At 33.6% G+C, this 18,105-nt stretch overlaps 1 protein-coding gene across 1 annotated transcript in view; it reads left to right on the top strand.

Moving 5' to 3' along the window:
- The first annotated feature begins 7,605 nt into the window (after window positions 1-7,605).
- The window catches only part of LOC106116867 (uncharacterized), a 42,210-nt gene continuing 31,710 nt past the window's right edge, over window positions 7,606-18,105 (top strand). The window contains exons 1-2 of the mRNA XM_013310917.1: window positions 7,606-7,817; window positions 14,627-15,537. Of these exons, the coding sequence (XP_013166371.1) occupies window positions 14,778-15,537 (760 nt within the window). The 5' untranslated portion in view covers window positions 7,606-7,817; window positions 14,627-14,777. The remainder of the gene's footprint in view (window positions 7,818-14,626; window positions 15,538-18,105) is intronic.

Below are 18,105 nucleotides of genomic sequence, written 5' to 3' on the forward strand. Positions count from 1 at the left end.
CAGTAATATGTTTCATCTACATCCAACTGTTGTATTTATTATATATCTTTGTATAATTGAATTGTTACATGATATTGTTAAAATATTTTTTTTAATGATAATTATCAGTATATCGCAGACATATCAATACTTTGTGTTATCGATATAATTGATTGCACAATATGTGAACGTCACTATTGATATCTCTCACTAAGCGCTCTATTGATTTTAGGTCTATTTTTATTTGACATCGGCCCACCTGGACGTAAACCGGACTTTAACAAATGAACTTTATTCCTCTATTGATTTGCATTTCAATTGTTTATATGACTAATCGTTATATTAAAATTAATCAGTTATCTAAACCTTGTAAAATCTGGCTTTTGTTTCTGTGTTTTATACCTTACTTTCTTTTAATTCCTTCCAAATGATTGTTGAAGTCTTTTGAATAGAAATTATATTATGTTGACTAAATTAAAACAGAACAATGGTTTACTGGCGTAAATAATTTATGTTTATTTATAATATATTTACAGACAACAAAGTTCTTCTTCAACAACATACATTCTCTATTTAACCATATCTGTAGTCGTGGCTTTCAATTTCTTTTCGTTTTAAATACAAAACATTTTAGTGGTAAGCTGTAAAGGATAGTTGATGTTATAAGTTTTTAAAATAAATGCGTTACCTTTTGATTCTATAATCAACAATTTATGATCGCGTGGCTTTGTCTTCCATCATAACAATACACATAAATCTTTAGGAAGGAATTTAACCAGTTTTATTAACTGGCTTATTATGGAGAGAACGATGTCTCGGAGGGATGGAAGGGAAGGGGAGTGATTCATAAAATCGTTAATGACTTATTTTTATTCGAGGTTCAAGTTGACGCTTCAATAAAACTAGGCTCATACCGCGGCGTGCTGCGACCACAGGCTATAAAACTGTTTGTGCATTGAACACTTACGTTTCATATCGACTTCATTTATAACTACTTTAATTGTTATTACTTAATGTTTGGATGTAATTATTAATCAAAAAGGTTCACAAGTGGATTTTTATGTCACACAAAAGATTATAGAATTGAACTGAAGGCATTATATTTGGAGGGCTTACGAAATACTGATCTTTCCGAATTAAGAAAAAGCAATTAATAGCAAATATGCAACATGTTGTTGACCAAATTATATATAAAAGATAAGAGAAACTATATTGTATAGAACCGGTCACAATATTTTGTTACTTTATGAATATGCAAACGCGCGGAGAAACTTCACGCTAATCAATCCGACGTCATTTAAATAATGACCGCAATCAAATGTCAAAGGAATCAATATGGAGGATGGTTTATGGCTTATTTTATAGTCAATTAAATTCGTTTGAAAGGCAATGGATCGTTTTAGCATAAGATCTCAGCTCGCTATAAATTGATATCGAAAAGTCATTAAAAGACAAACCTTGAGAGACTCACTGCTGTACTCAGAGTCTAATTGGTCAGGGAGACACTTAGTTTAAATTAATCATACTACAATAAAGAAGACCAGTAAATAACTTTGAGAGCTGCAGAGAGATCCAATGGATATGTTTTGAAAACAAAACCGATCGTCTTATTTTTATTTTTTCGATTATTTTTAGTATTTGCTAATGTCATCAAATTTTTTGACAGTTCTTATACTTTTGAACAGCTCAAAAAGAAAGCCCTCCAATTGGTTCGAAATTAGTTCCAATAGATTGTAACATCTGTATTTGTGTTTAAATTAATACATTTCCACTGCAATTTTGTGACAAAACATTAATTTTAATAAAACATAATAATATCTTAATAAGTTATTCAAGAAAAGGACGAGCTTAACTGTATCATTAAAATCTTAATAATGTAATGCATATTCAAACAAAGTTAATGTTAATCACTCAATCAGCATTGTGAGAGGCGCGGGCGCAGGCGCGGTCACGAGTCCTAATAGTCTCCGATCAGCAACAGTAAATGATGCCATCCATCAAGCTATAAACAAAACGCTCCAACTCCGAGATATCGGCTCCGACTGATCTGACGCCCCTGATACTTTTAAAACATTAAAATGTGAACAGGAATTTTAAAACGATTATAATATAAAGGGTTCTCTAGCATATCTTTCTCCTTATTTAAAAATAAAGTTAACGTAGTAAATTTTAAACTTATGAACTCTTAATTTAATTTCTAAGGTGCTTTATTTCGTAAATTAACATTTTGTAATTTTCAAAAAAATAATTGGACTGAGTAACCCTTTAATAAATCTTTACTTTACTTTTTCAAATGTAGATGTTAATTTTAATAACACATTATAATTTAAACCGCTATTTTAATCTGTATTTTTTTACTACGATAGATTTTGTCGATAGTTTTTTGTTGGTTTTTTCCCACTCCGAATGATCCCAACTGCTCTTTAGATTCCGACAAATTTTTATTAACTTAATAACATCGGTCTGCTACCTGCGTTCAACAATTATGTCGTTTTTTTTTTACAAATAATCCTGTCTCCACTAGAAGTTTAGTCTGATGTATATTTATATATCACTAATGACAAACATTTAGATAAATGACAAACTTTACATTTTCATTAAAACAGAAAGAAAAACAGAATTCAATTTATGTTTAACTAGCGGTCGGTCGCGACTTCCTCTGTGTAGATTTAAAAAATATTAGAAATTAGCTTTTAATTATGCACGCATACAAGAGTTACCTTCCTATCCAAGTTCCGGCAATATAGGGCCAATTGTTACGAACATTATGCGGAACAAACGCGGAGTTGCGAACAGATAAGAGACAAACGAATTTTAAACTGGATTTTTATTATAAGTATTCGCGATGTATGTTTTATTTTCGATGTTACCATACAGACATTCCAAAATTTATTTATATGTATATATGCGTGATATTTTGCAATCTAAGCACTTAATGACATATATGTGTTTATAGGAAAATGTTATTAATTTTCAATACGTGTTATCATCGCTAATGTGTCGCTATTGTATACATGTGTCGTTTGATAAAACTTTATGTTGCAATTTATTTTATGTATTCAACAACATTTAACGTTTAATTTAATCTCGTTTAAGTGAAAACTATAACAGTTTTTATCAATTAACTAATATCTTCACTAATTGATATTAATATAATAATCAGGTATAGTTCGATTAGCTTGTCTGGGCTGGTAAAAGAGGCGCTGCTAATGCCTTAATTAAACAGCAAACGACATAAACATACTCTTGGTTCCTACACTTTTTTGCAGATATCTCTTATGCTAAATTGCAATATATATTTTTTTCTAGTTACAAAAACCTATGGTCATGGAGGTAGAAGCATTATGGAACTTTACCGATCTTCCCTCCCTCCACGATCGCTGCGTCTGTTTCGTTGGGCTATTTGTGTGCTATATTGTGTTATCTATCAGAAAATATGTAAAAGCTACATAAGTATAGCAAAAACATTAGAAAATGAAAAGACAGCTACAGTACTACAAGGGTCGTGTGACATTTTTGACATTGTCAGGGGGGCGCTAGTGAGCTATCACTATTTAGTTTCATTTATGCCATTAACTTTGCCGTCCTCTAATTAGCTTATTATTACTCATCAGATATTTTTTCGCCACGTTTCGTCATTTGTTTTTCAATTGTGTGACGTAGAAATGTTGTTATTTACCTCACTGGATGGCTTAATATAATTGTTATTTAAGCTTCACGACGAAAATAACTCAAAAAATGCGATCTTTTAATAGTTTAATGGCCTTCAAAGTCCTCGTCAGCACAAAAAATGCTCACACGTGATGAAGATGTTTGTACAGTTTTTTCATCTATATTTTTTCACGCCAAACCCGAAGCGATTAACTGAATACTCTATTTAATTACTCGCTCTTAATAGTCTGTTAAAAAAAAGGTTACCTATATTAGTTTTTTGTACACTGTTGAATCGTCGACCCATTTTTTGTGGCTTTTGACAGGACTCTTATGATGACGTTTTTAAATAAGGACAACCAATTAATTATAAGTAGTTACAATTTAAAGGAAATTGTCTTTGGATTGAGATTTGAATCAAAGTCCCGTCTTCACTCACCCCACTTTACCATTTTGCAGTGTTCATTTCTATTGCATAAATATATTTGCGTATGTATAAAATATTCGTTTAAATGTCACAATTTTCGTTTCCATACTCCTCCGAAACGGCTTCACCGATTCTCATGAAATTTTCTCAATATGCTCAACATTGAGTAGGTCTGAGAATCGGCCAACATCTATTTTTAATCCCGCGCGGACGGAGTCGCGGGCGATAGCTAGTAATTATATAAAGGCTAATAGGTTGATAAAAATTACTATTTGACACAATCCTGGTAGACTTCAAAAGTCTTACACGTGATATTAAAATTAGTTACTATATTTTTTATGACGAAATGATGTTTGAAATACTAATAAATACTAATATACGAGGCAGGAATTCTGGGAACTATCTGGACTTACCAAACGACTCACAGAACTCATAAAACTGACAATAAACATTATGATCACTTAGTTAATAGCGCGGCGTCGCCCGCATATCATTACCATTACGACAGTACTGTGAAGAATATAAAAATTAAATTCAAATTTATTTTAAATAACGCCTAACTAACTTTCAATCTTATTTGGAATGGTTACAAATATCTGACTTAAGTATTTATACGCTTAGATTTTTAAGAACACCAATAAGTAAGAGATGTTTACGAATTTCTTTGCGATAGTTTTGTATGTTTTATTTCATAGGAAGTTTATTAGTAATTTCATTTAGTTGACAAAGCAACATAAAGCACAAAGACAGCTGTGCATTCTCTGTTATTATTTCACCCATACACATAACTCATACAAACAATAAATACATCACAATGTGTGCTACGTTTAGACATTTCATAAGCAATTTGCAAGCGAAATAGGAAGGGCGCGTAGCATTTGCTACGCCGTAGATGTTATTGTTACAGCTCAAGTGTCGTAAATATTTTAAACTTTGACTTTACTTATTAAAAATAAGACGTTTTTACAAACGTCTTAGAAATATTCGTGTTAACTTAAAGAAATTTAAAAGATAATGTAAAAGATTAAACAATAATTAAGTTCACTTATCATTATCACCTTTGATTACCCGATTCATTACTTTAACTATTTTATTAAAGTTATTTAATAAAGCGATACAGTTAATTAAAAAGCCTAATTAAAGTTAACAAAATATTCACAACGTCATGTTGTTGAAACAGAAGGTTAATTGCGACGCATCGCATCGCATCGTCGCGTCTACGCAAGCACAATGATATGCCCATAGTTACGCACACAATTACCTTTATTACATATCGACTAAGTTATGGTGCAACGAATCGATTTATTTTATGGAGTAGATTATTTTTGAAACAAGAAAGGGATGTTTAATGAAATATTTAACTTGAAATTACTTTTTATTTCTAAAATCTCTGTCCTAAAATTTTACAAGTCTTCCAATTTTGTATTTGAAATGGTCTACAGTGTTAGTCATTTTTTATTTTATCACTATTAAAAGTAAATAATTCTATACAATATAATAGCAAAAAAATACAATTATAAACACAAGATAAGGAATTATCTAAAACGTTTATCACAAGATTTAATTTAGTAAATGGCTTTTGAATTAATGTGCTATATGTGTTAATCCCTTAAATTGATGTTATCATTGTTTATTATCTAATAACAATTTTATCATAATACATGCTTGTGTATATGTTTGTTACAACAATAATCATGCATTAAAATCGTGTACAGTCGTACGTTATTGTTACAGATTATACAAATTAAGTTAAGTCATCAAAATCCAAGACGGATTAGTTTTTTTAACTACATTTATATTGGAGTAACAAATAAAACGACTTTTGATTGCTGACCTTGATAATTTGATAATCAATTTTTTTATGTATTCTAGAATAGATGTAGCATAAATATTTACAAATTAAGTGATATCCTTGTAGTAAACAAACGTTGCATTATATTATCTGTGGTTACATTAAGAAATAGTATATTTCATGATTCTATTTTAACTTAAAGTTCTTCAATGATAATCGATGATAATTTGTAACAGAATGTTGGAGTTTGAGAATCGTTAAATTATAAATTCAAACTTTTAGATATACTCGAGGTGCCAATTAGTCTGTCAATGTCTAAAACATATTTATTTGCAATAAAAATGTACATTTAATTACATTTCAGTATTTTAATATTCAGACATCCAATATAAATAGTGTTGAAGTCTATTAATTAATAACTAAATTAAGTCAATAAAAATGTATTAAATCGTTGCACCATTTCATCCCGTGCGTGCAATAGGAGCGTGCAACAGGCGAGGCGTGTGTGTGTGCGTGCGGTGCGCGTGTGTGCGTCACTGAGCGCTGACGTGATTTCCTGCGCTGAGTTATTGCCACTGCCACTGTGCCGGCGCTAAACGCCTCGAGCGACTGAACTTTGTCATGGCGTACCTTTTTTTATTTATTTTTTTATTTTAATAGTTTTTATTGAATTTTTAGCACAAGTGTATTCAGTCAGAAAAATGTACTTTATAGGTCTAATGTAAAAGGTTTTTGAATAATCTTATAAATGTATTATACATTTTAAATTTGTTCTTCAAACTTCTAATTCAGAATTTGGAGAAAATTTTGGATATAATTTTATATTTGTGTTTTAATTATCTTTAATCTTTTTATTGATTCTTCTTTGTATTATTGCATCAAAAACATATACGTCAAGATCAACAGTTATTAGAGATAAATTAAATTTGTTTTTTATCTGCGCCTCAATAGTGTTTATTTATATCATATATTTTATTATCATAAGCCATTTTTGAATGATAATTGAATGAATTTTAATCTTTATATTATAAGATATATTAAATGATTGGGCTCGGGATTATATTTTTCTGCATTATCGATAAATTAGTTATTTGTTAGTAACTCTGAAGTATTGCTGATATTGCGGGCTTCATTGTTATATAAATAGTATTAATTAGTTATGTAATACAATTTTAGTTTATTTTTTTCGTAAAATAAAATATTTCTAATGTAATCAGTTAGCCCAAAAGCAAGAATTATTTAGGCTAATTTATGAAAACACATTTTGAGGTGCGTACACAACCTTAGATTTACTTTTAAATGTGTAAGCTTACACTTAATTTTTTTTAAGTTTCAAAATTTGTGTCATTCATTAAAATAAAGATTTTAATTTTTTTATTCGATATGAAGTTAAGTACATGTAATCAGCATGTTTACGTTTGGATGCGTAATCTTTTTATATAATCGCTTATTAAACGAAAGTATTTAAATAATGCCGCCGTGCAAAGGTCAGTACGCTTGCTGCCAGCGAGGGGGTGGAGAAGGCAACAACTCATAAAATTAAGCGATTTGGATGTGAGTTAGTCTAACTGCGAGGATCGCCGCGGCAACAACTCTCTGTCCACACACACACACAGGCACACACAACACACAGGCACACAGGCGCACAGCTGTGTATATACGCGCTAACGCCGCACACCCACACAGGGCTAGCGTCAGTACGGCCCGCGTTCCGTCGCACGACAATCGCTCCACAAGCGTCTCCCGCCCGCCGCCCGCCGCCCGCCGCCCGCCGCTATTGTTCCCGCCACAATGCGTTGACACTCGAGCTCGGAAGTGGCCCATTCACGAATCGTTCCGAAACACTGATTGTTTTCGTTTTATTTAATCTTTATTCGAGTTATTTAATCTGTGCGTCAAAGTGTTTTTTTTTATAATTTTGAACGTGAACGTGCGAGTGATTTATGTCACGGATATTGGACTTGTTCGGTGAGTATTGCTAAATTTTGATTGAGTTATGATATGAAGATTGATAGATTAATGTTGACGGATCGAAATTATCTTGTAAAATGTTGTGATAACTTTTATTTGATTTAATACAAGTTTTTATTAATATTTTTCATATCATGTTTACAAACAAAACTTGGATAAACTTTAATTTGATTAATGGAACTGAAATTTATTTTAGGTAAAAAAAAACTTTATTAACATATCGACTACCTCAATTATATATTTTTTTGTTTAGAATATTTGAAGAAAGTAATTTAAAAGTTTCTTGATATATATATTATGAAATGTAAATGACAATTTCGTGAATATGCGTGTCATTGCGTTATCGCGGTATTACATGGATTGTTTAATCACTTTGTTATGTACACAACACTCTTGCACTGACAAGCCTTTTGTAACAAGCCCTAGCTTGACTAATGTTAGTCTGTTTGTTTGTAATTACCATATTAAATGTACATATCATAACTGTTGCATCATTAACCGGCAATGTTGATATAATGTTGAGATATTTATTTCGATTTGAAATCCAATTGGATTGCAGATTTTTTTTCTCAATGTTATGTAGACAAAGGATTCTTTTGCTAGTCAATAATAAGAATTGTTAGATAAGATACTAGGTAACAGTAAAATAAAGTACTTCTTACTAATATTATAAATGCGAAAATTTTGATGGATGTTTCTTAAAAATTACATATCTCCTAAACAGCTTATTGGTTTTCGGTGAAATTTTGCATAGATGTAGAACATAATCTGGAAAAACTCATATAATAATTAAGATTATTTTTATTTTCGCGCGGACGGAGTTGCGGGCGACAGTTAGTTTTAGAATAAAAGTAAAACGGTATCATTTCTTAATTAGCTTAATTGCACAGGTGAAGAACTAGATTTCGTTGTAATACCTAAAGAGTGACCTAGTTGGCATTGCCTCATCGTCTAGAGGATTTGAATTCACTCTTTACAAGTTAATTGCAGTTTTAATACTAATTCATAATGAAGTAACGGAACATTCAAAACTATATATAATATACGTTTAAAAGCTTTAAGTATTTGAGTTTGTTAAAAATATATTTTCGTCTTTTTTTTCATATGCTCTTTCAGTAGTGGAAATTATCGTTAGTAATGTTTTTTATGAAATCAGAGATGGTAGCGGAGTGTCTAGAAATTTGAGCAGGAGTCGCGTCAGAGATTGACCACTATAAAAAACTATGAGCCAACAAATTGTTACTTTTAATAAAACTTTACTGAACAGATCGCTCTGTTGACACACAGTTATTAGTTGTTTAACAATTCTTTAATGACCACTTAATATCTCTAAGTAATAATTAAACAATATTACTAATAATATAAATGCGAAAGTTAATGAATGTTTGAATGAATGTTAAAGAATGTTTGTTGAAGGTATCAACACACCGGATCTTAATGATATTTGGCATGGATGTAGAACACAGTTTGGAAGAATTACGCTGTTATTTAATTTTTTTTTAAATTCCGCACGGACGGAGACGCGGGCGATAGCTAGTAATCAAATGTTCTTAAAGTTACTTATCGCTGTAATGGGATTATTTTATCACAAAGAATTAAATAATCTATTAATAAATTCTTAATTTAATACTGAATGTATTTTATTTTTCAAAGTTTTTCACCTGTCAAATAATTCTTCAATTCGTTACAATAGTTTATAGAAAAACCATAATACAAATCAATCTTATTTCTGATAACAACAATTAAATTATAATAGACATATCTTACTTGTTACTAATATTATAAATGCTAATGGTTGGTTGTATGGATGGATGTTTGTTATAAGGTATTTCCAGATCAGCTGTATGGATCTCGCTAATTTTTTTATAGATATAGAACATAGTCTGGAAGAACACATAGACTACTACTTATTTTTTTTTAATTACACGCTGACAAAGTCTCGGGCAAAGGTAATTTATAAACTTGGAAGGAAAAAGATTTATATAAACTGGGTGGAATGTATCACGCATGTTTAGCATGGTAAATACATGCGGCAAGTCAGAGATCGATTAGTTATATTAAACTAGATGTAATTGCATTAAGGGATATCCGCGCAATGAGCCTGTACTCGGCCTAATTGCCGACCACAGAGCTGTGACGTCAGATAGCACTGCGGACATGTCAGGGTTGACTATCCATATCTGCAGCTTAGATATTTAAGTTGATTTTAAATGATTGTATGAAAATTGCAGGTTATCTATAGTTACTTTCTACCATGTTTACATGTATGATAGTTAAATCTTTACTTAATATGATAAATGTGAAAATAAGTCGCGTCTGTATCGCTTTCACGGCAAAACTACTGAACCGATTTAAATGAAACATGGTACTCGGATAGTCTGATTATAAGTATAATAATTAGTTTAATTCGTTAAATGTTACCCGAGACAGTATTTCATGCAGACGAAGTCACGGGTACGGGTAGTAAATATAATAAGTTAATTAAGTCACAATTTTTGGCAATCCAATGTTCGATGTTCATTGCTTGTAGCCATACAAATGAAACAGATAGCGAAACTTAAAAAGTTTCTAACTGATACTATTAATTATTAATGACTTAATTTTAGTGAATATTCAGTTTTAAATTTATTATAAATATTAAACTTTGTAACTTGATATTTAAATGCACTATAAATATTTATTAATAGAATTAAGGTATTTCCCCGTTTGTATCATTATAAGGAATTGAAAACAGATAATTATCTGCGTAGTTACAAAACGCGCGTTACCTTTTGCTTTATCTGTGACAAATGTCAATCGTAACTGACAGCCAACATTATAATCGTAATTTGAATCTACATACCGCAGCGAACAATTATTATAAACATCTAACACGTACTTTCCAATGCATTTATTAAGCCTAATTGCAAAACAACATGAGCGTGACCTTTTATACGATATTACACGACTATAAACATTATTGTTATACAAATAAGAATGGTAATTGAATGTCAATTGGAGACTCCATCTCTGTGATCGGTGACTGATGACGCCAGTACCTGTATACTGAGAAATACAAGCTCTAGGTATTCTTGACATTACTTAGGTAGGAGGTTTAGGGATCCTTTGTTAAATATGTAAAAGTATAACAAAATATTTGTTTTTTTCTTTAACTATAACTCAATAATAGTATAGAAAAGCTTGCTATAAAAGTGACGAAGATTTAGATTAAGCGAATAAGATTTGTTCGTTAGATTTAAAAATGAAAATTTGAATGAAAAACCATGGTAGTAATTTTTGTTTTTAAAGTTTGTGCAATGATTAAATTGCCTCTGTGTCGGTAAAATTATGTTTTAATTTCTTTCAATAAAAAGTACATCGCGAGCTAAAGTGGTTTCACGAATTTCTGTTTGTCGTATCGCATTATATGTTTTTAACATCCGTATGATGTTTTGTAAGTGGGCAGTATCCGGCATTCTGTCGCTATTCCCAGATCACTGACAACATTAACCGTTCACAATATTAAACAAAATCAAAGAAGATTAAAAACGTAAATTAATTCAGGAAATGTAACTATTAACGCGGCCATTTGCTTTGAGAGTCGTTCTGTCAGGCGGCCATGTTGGATTCGCGAGTGCCTTGTAACTTCCGACGGTCTCTATTAAAATTATAATAAAACCGTGATAGTTTTGCTTTTCGATTCTTGATATTAAGGAGATTGATACTTATTCTATGAGGTAAAGGGTACAGTTTGGCTCAGTTTAAGTGGAGGGACGGCAGTAACAAAGTTGTGAGCGGTATCAAAGGGCCCACACACGTCGACGTCGACGTCGGGACTTCCGCAACTCAGTTCTGTCGACGTATTATATCGATTAATAACATAATCTTTTGAATCGCCGACATGTAATTGTTTTAAATTGATCCGCAGTTATCGATCATTTTGATTGTCTTCTATTCCTATGCAGTTTTGTGGCTGTTAATTTTATTTGTTTTTGAGTACTAAAATATTATATAGCATTGTTATTTTTTATTTATTTTTTATCTAATTAAACCATATAAATTACTGTTATATATTTTATCTTAGCACAGATTAAATTGCGACAATTATTATAGAAAACGATTCTGCAGCGAATTGCCAATTTTACCAAAAATAAAAATCAATCTATACACTTGTTATTAAAAAGATATTGTTAAAATGGAAAGTAATAGTTTGTATAACTGTTATTGTCTCAATAAAAGGTCTGACAAAGAGTTTTATTTAGCGATGATGTGACTGAGTTCTCGGCTCGAGCCCCGACTATGTTGTCGCTCCGCTTCGGTTTGTTTCAATTCTTTTTAGGGCTGTCTCCGTGTTTTTCATTCATAATTTGCTTTATTGGTGGACCTTAAAGATGAAAAAGTGGCTACCGTTATTGTGTTAAGAAGTATTAAAGTGATATTTTAATATAGAATGAAAAACAAGCATTATAAGAATATATTTTCATTTTTCCAATTATAAAAAGCTGTACTTACTATTGCCCTAATGTTATTCTTGAAGTGGACATTTTCTTTCAAAGGTCGGCGATCATTAGGGAAACTGCGCCTCTGAATAACAAACGAGTAGCTCTTTCCAAACCGGTGGCGTGGGGTCTTCAGCTACGATATTCTTCTTCGGTCAATCAAAGATTACTTTTGCCATGAGTTGCCACTGTCTCTCATTTGAAAATAAGTAGTTTATGAATAAGTCCGCATGGCACAACCTTAAATCGGCTCCCCAATAAAAATCAATCAGCGGTCACTGATGAAAGTATGAGCAAATGTCGAGCCCCACCGTGCCCTGTGTGCCGTGTGTGTGTGTGTGTTAGTTTGTCTATACATGTGTGTACGTGTGTATGTGGCTAAGAGTACGGGGGTAGATAGCGCACGGTGGTTTTGCTCGCAGGTACGGGGGTGATATTTTGATTATTTCAAGGGTGATTAGATTTAATATTGGAAACTTTCGTAATAAATGAATAAAAAGCCTAACTTATAGTATCTATACTTAGAAGAACTCAGAAAGTTTATGACGATATGAAAGATGGATGAGAAAGACTTAAAAGTTTGTATTTTAAATAAATGGCATATCTTAAGATTCAGACTACAGCCTGGTTTAAAATGTTCACCTTACAATCGTCCCGAAAAAGCAACACACTCTCAATTAGTGTCAAAACTATTGATAATAAATAATAAGTAGTATAATTGTGTTGTAGCTACGTTTAGCAATTGTTTTTGTCCATGCAGCTACTGTTTGTGAACGAACGCAATGTAAATGTAATTACGTCTGTTTAAGTGTAACGATAAATGTTTGCATAACCACATGGAGCAGGATTTGAACATTACACGAACATGTACTTGCATAATAATTGCCGCTGTCCAAGGTTTTTTTTTTAACTTATAAATAGTGTGAAGTCAAGCATCCCGCATTATGCCACCGTGGTTGCCTATGGCTTTATCCCTAGTAACTTAGACTAGACTCCCTCAGTCCGGAGGATTAGTGAGCTGGTGATGATGATAAAATAACATATAACAAGTGTTCTTGTCAGCCATGAGTCGCCCACTGCTGGGCATTAGTTTCCCCCAAAGATCGCCACGATGACCGGTCCATCTTGCGGGAGGCCTGCCCCCGGTACGTCGACCTGTCCGTGGCCGCCACTCCAGGACTTTGCGGCCCCATCAACCGTCCATTCTGCGGACAATATGCAAATAACAAATATTGAAAGTATTATATTGTAAAACCAGGGTTATTGATTATTAAGTGTTTATCATAAAGTCAGACAATCAGCGTCTAAACCGTTATGCATTAACGATTATATAATCTTTTATCATGTCTAGAACGTCATTCAAAATAACACCTACAACTTCTAAGTTAAATTCTTTTTTGTTTTAATTACACCATGCCTTATTAGCTCACTTTACGTCCTCACTGTGGGGCTAGGAGCCTACCCTAACTTAGGAGTGACTGGCGAAGTGCAGGTTGACTTCACAACATATCTATGAATTTCTTCGCAGATATAATTGTCCCATGCGAAAGATATTAATAGCATAGTCTGAGATATAAACTAGTTGGACATGATCATCCTAATAAGTAGCCTTTCATGTTTGCTGTTGCTCGTTAATATCGAATTAGAATAGAGACGTGAGATGAGACGAGAGCCGCGCTGCAATATGACGCGGAAACGATGCAAATTGCGGAATGCACTTTAAATAACCGATACAGAGATCGACTTCATCCAGACTACGTGCGCCATGGTTCAGAATTAATTGCGGACAGTCCGAAAATATTTACTAAGCAATAAATAAAATTGGAATGTCTGTATGTAATATCGAAGGATAATATTTCACCAACACGATGTATTCACGAAACGTATAAGGAATATTCCGTTTTTAAATTTTTTATTTGTCTATTTATCTGTCCATTTCAAAATTATCGAAACTGTTGGACCGATTATAAAGGGTATTTAAACGAATTCCACGCTGACAAAGTCGCGAGCAACCGACTAGTTGTAAAGTAGATATGTTTAGAGATCTGTTTCAATTTAAATATTAAATATATGACCTATCGGTATTCGAAATGTCACATACATGTAGAACATCGATCGTAAGCTATTTATTCCAAAGCTAGATAAGCGACGTGATATGTATAGTGTGTGAAATTTGAAACGATGTTTTAACAATAGTTTTCATGTGCTTCATAAATTTGTTAATTATTTCATCTACGCTGTCCGCACTATTAATAATCAGCATAGCCACCCATTAGTACCGCGTTCACTCACTCAATAAGACTCAAATCATCGGTCTGTTTGTTACAGGAAGCCGAGAACATCGGCGCGGACTTCAAAGCCGCGCCTACATCAAACGACCTCTCGCCATCGCATCGCCGAGTGCCTATCGAGCGCTAATTCAATCATAAAAACAAACATGAGTGACTATTTCCGTACGAATCGCGGCTGAGGAGCACACATGAGCGCGGAAAACGAGCCGGACTCCACAGAGGAAAAGCAGCACGAGACAGGGGGAGAAGCAATGCAAACTGTAGTCTCTACGTACGTTGCACCGAATCTCAACGGCAAGGGGGACAGTCTGATCGACGTCAACTACCCCAATGAATACTCTCTAGACTATCAATATGCCGAAAAAATCGACAGTCCAGAGAACCAAGAGGAGAAGATAGAGGTTGACGACGATAGAGGAGAATTAGTTATAGCAGATGAAGATGAAACGAAATCAGATCTCGAAACGGAAAACAGAGTAGACGAACGAGCGGCAAGCGAGGAGTGCGAAAGTAGCAACCAAAGAGAGGAGAGTTTGCCGTCTTGGCATCCACATGTATACGGGAAGCCACCGAAGAAGCCGACGCCGCATACAATAGAGTACATATTAGGATTACCAAACAAACAAAGCATACACGAGGAAAAGAAAAAGTCATCCATCGGTCAGCTGATAAGCGTAAAAAGAACCTTGGAGACGAACAAGCAGTTCGTGTGTCAGGAGCAGAGTGCAGAGAGCAGATTGGTGCAGGTGCAGGAGGGTCGGGGGCGCGCGTGTACCAGTGCGCATAGGCACCGGCTGCAAGAGCAGCTGCTGCAGCGCGCGCGGACGGAGCAGTGCAGTGACAGTGCAGTGCAGTATGCCGGCAAAGCCGAGGAACCTCTTAACTTATCAGTGCCAAAGTCTAAGGATTCGCCCGGATGGAGCGTGGACGAAGATAAACTCGTCAAAGGTAACGTATCTATCTTGTGAAAACTTAAATATTACCAAGTCGAAGAAAACAACATAGAGACTTAACTTAGTCGTTTAAGAAGTAAATATTGTTTAAATAATATTTTTAAACTCACATTTGCGTGAACAGCGACGTTTGAGACAAATGGTTGGTCATAAAACAGACGGCCGTTTGAAACATAAACAATATGTCCTGCGGCAATCTTTCTTCCCAAATTCAAAACATCGATATAACCATCAAAAATCCCACACGCGCGCAAAAATAAACAACCGATTCCTCGAAGTTCGCAACAGGGTGGCTCCCGAAATATGTCCTGAAGGAAATGATTCCATTCTCTCTTTGACACATTCCAAATTATATCTTATTTCCTTTCGATGAAATTCTATTTTCAATTTGGCATTTTCGAACATAAACTCGTTTAGTTGCGAAAAAGCTAACAGGCTATAAACCGGCAAAGTTGTAAATCAGAGTCAATTAGACGAAAGAGTTGCGGCCGCGTCGTGTTTATATTTAGCGGGGTAATAATATTAATACAAGTCGATGAGGCCGTGTGTTTGGGAATCGTTTACGTCGAGTAATTGGGACTTTACGGGCGACTCCACAGCTGGTGATTTCGTCTTTAAAATTAATGGGCGATTGTGTAAACTATCGATTTTAATACGTTTCAAACATAATGTTCGCATTAAGTTTTATTAATAGATTAACTACAATGTAGAAGAAATAAACACACGCTAAATTGTATCTCGCTGACTTTATGGTGATAGTTTTGCTTTTATTGCACGATTGTGTCAATCAAATGTGCAAACAACGACGGAGCGAGTAATTTATATGTGGTCAATATTTTATTGTTGGAATCTTTAATTTTTTGGTTACAAAGTTTTGGTTTATTAAAACTCTAAATTGATTGTACCGTGAGGGTATAAACAACTACGAATCGATAGTCTTTTAGACATTCTTACAGGATTTACATGTACTTTATGTATAGTTGCTTGATACTTCAATGTATATATTCCTTAATGACCACATTCTCAGTCTACCTCCGAGCACATTACACTGTGAGTAATGATCAACATACAGCTATTAGTCAATCGACGTAATTACATTTCTGAGTATCTGTAACCATTCCAGCGCAGCGTCCCCATTGCCGGTGCTTAGTGCAACTAATAGAGATCGTCCGCACGCGTCGCGGATTTATCATCTGTTAACACACTGATGAGCCAATTTAGATCTTAATCTGTCGTGATATGGTCATGCGCAAGGCAATATCCGTGATAACTAGGGTGAACACACGATTTAAGGATGAAGGAATAATTCACAATACGAATTTATATGTGTGATAAAATTCAATTTGAATACATTCATTTATTACGAACTAAAACTGAACGAAAATATAAAAAAAAATGTGAAAATTCCATTGCATCATAGATCTTTCGGTTTCAACTACAATTTTATTTTTATTAAAGATAATTTCAAAATGTAGTAAACTACATTGTTACTATGTCTATGGAACAATTAAGACATTCCTATAAATTATTGTTTCGTTGTCACCCGCACGTCGCAGCTGTGCACGTCCGCTAGGGCTGGCGATGTATTTTTAGCAATCGAATTTATTTGTATGAATTTGAATGCAGTGGCTGTGGTAGTACTGCAAGTGGTGGCTTATTGCGTCAATAGATCGCGACCTGATAGCCTTGCTGTAGGGCTGTCGCAACACCAATTCGTTTATTAAATTGAAATGCTTTGTGACCAATTTGTAAATTTATTTTCCAATGTTATTTTAGTAAACATTTTTGTAAATCTTAGTAGCATAGAATTATTCATATATGGAAATAAAGTTTACCAGTTTAAGTGAATCCTTTTTACAGTGCATTTGGGATATTGTAGAAAAGTACTATCATATTCGGATATAAAGTAAATTAATTTACATATATATTGAGCGCTGATGACCCTAGTTTGTGCCAGAGTTTGCTCTCCCTATCATCTGTCCCCAGTCCGTCATCTGCCTTATTGAGATTACACTCAACGCCAACTTTAGCGACGCATACCTCGCACCATAACGTCTTTGCTGTCTTAAATAGCTTTGACAAAGTTGATGCATTGCCATACTATTTTATTTGCTTGTTAAATGTTAACATCGTCTACTAATTCTGAGAAAATCTGAAGGGATTTGTCGATTCCTATATAGATAAATCTTTTATTTTCTTTCGCGCGTAACGAAATTTACTTCATTGGCAATGAAATTAAGTGTATAAGTCACAAATCATAGAAAATCCAGTTGCATTTAGCTCCTGTGCTAAATCTATCTTTAGATATATGCTAAATTGTCTGGAATATTATACAATCGGGTGTTAAAGTATGATAAGGGTGTAAAATGCTTTGTTTATTAATTATTCTCACCTGGCGTCTGGAATGGGGCACGTGCCAAGCAATTGACAACTGGCAACGATTGGCAAGTGGCAGGCGCGGTCGAGTAATGAGGGCGGTTGGCTGGGACACGGCTCACTAATTCCATACAAATTGCTTTGTCTGCTTTGCTTTATTGATATTGACACTGCGATTAATGAGAAA

Source organism: Papilio xuthus, unplaced genomic scaffold (genome assembly GCF_000836235.2).
Source record: "Papilio xuthus unplaced genomic scaffold, Pxut_1.1 DF827714.1, whole genome shotgun sequence".
Classification (NCBI taxonomy): Eukaryota; Metazoa; Arthropoda; class Insecta; order Lepidoptera; family Papilionidae; genus Papilio; species Papilio xuthus.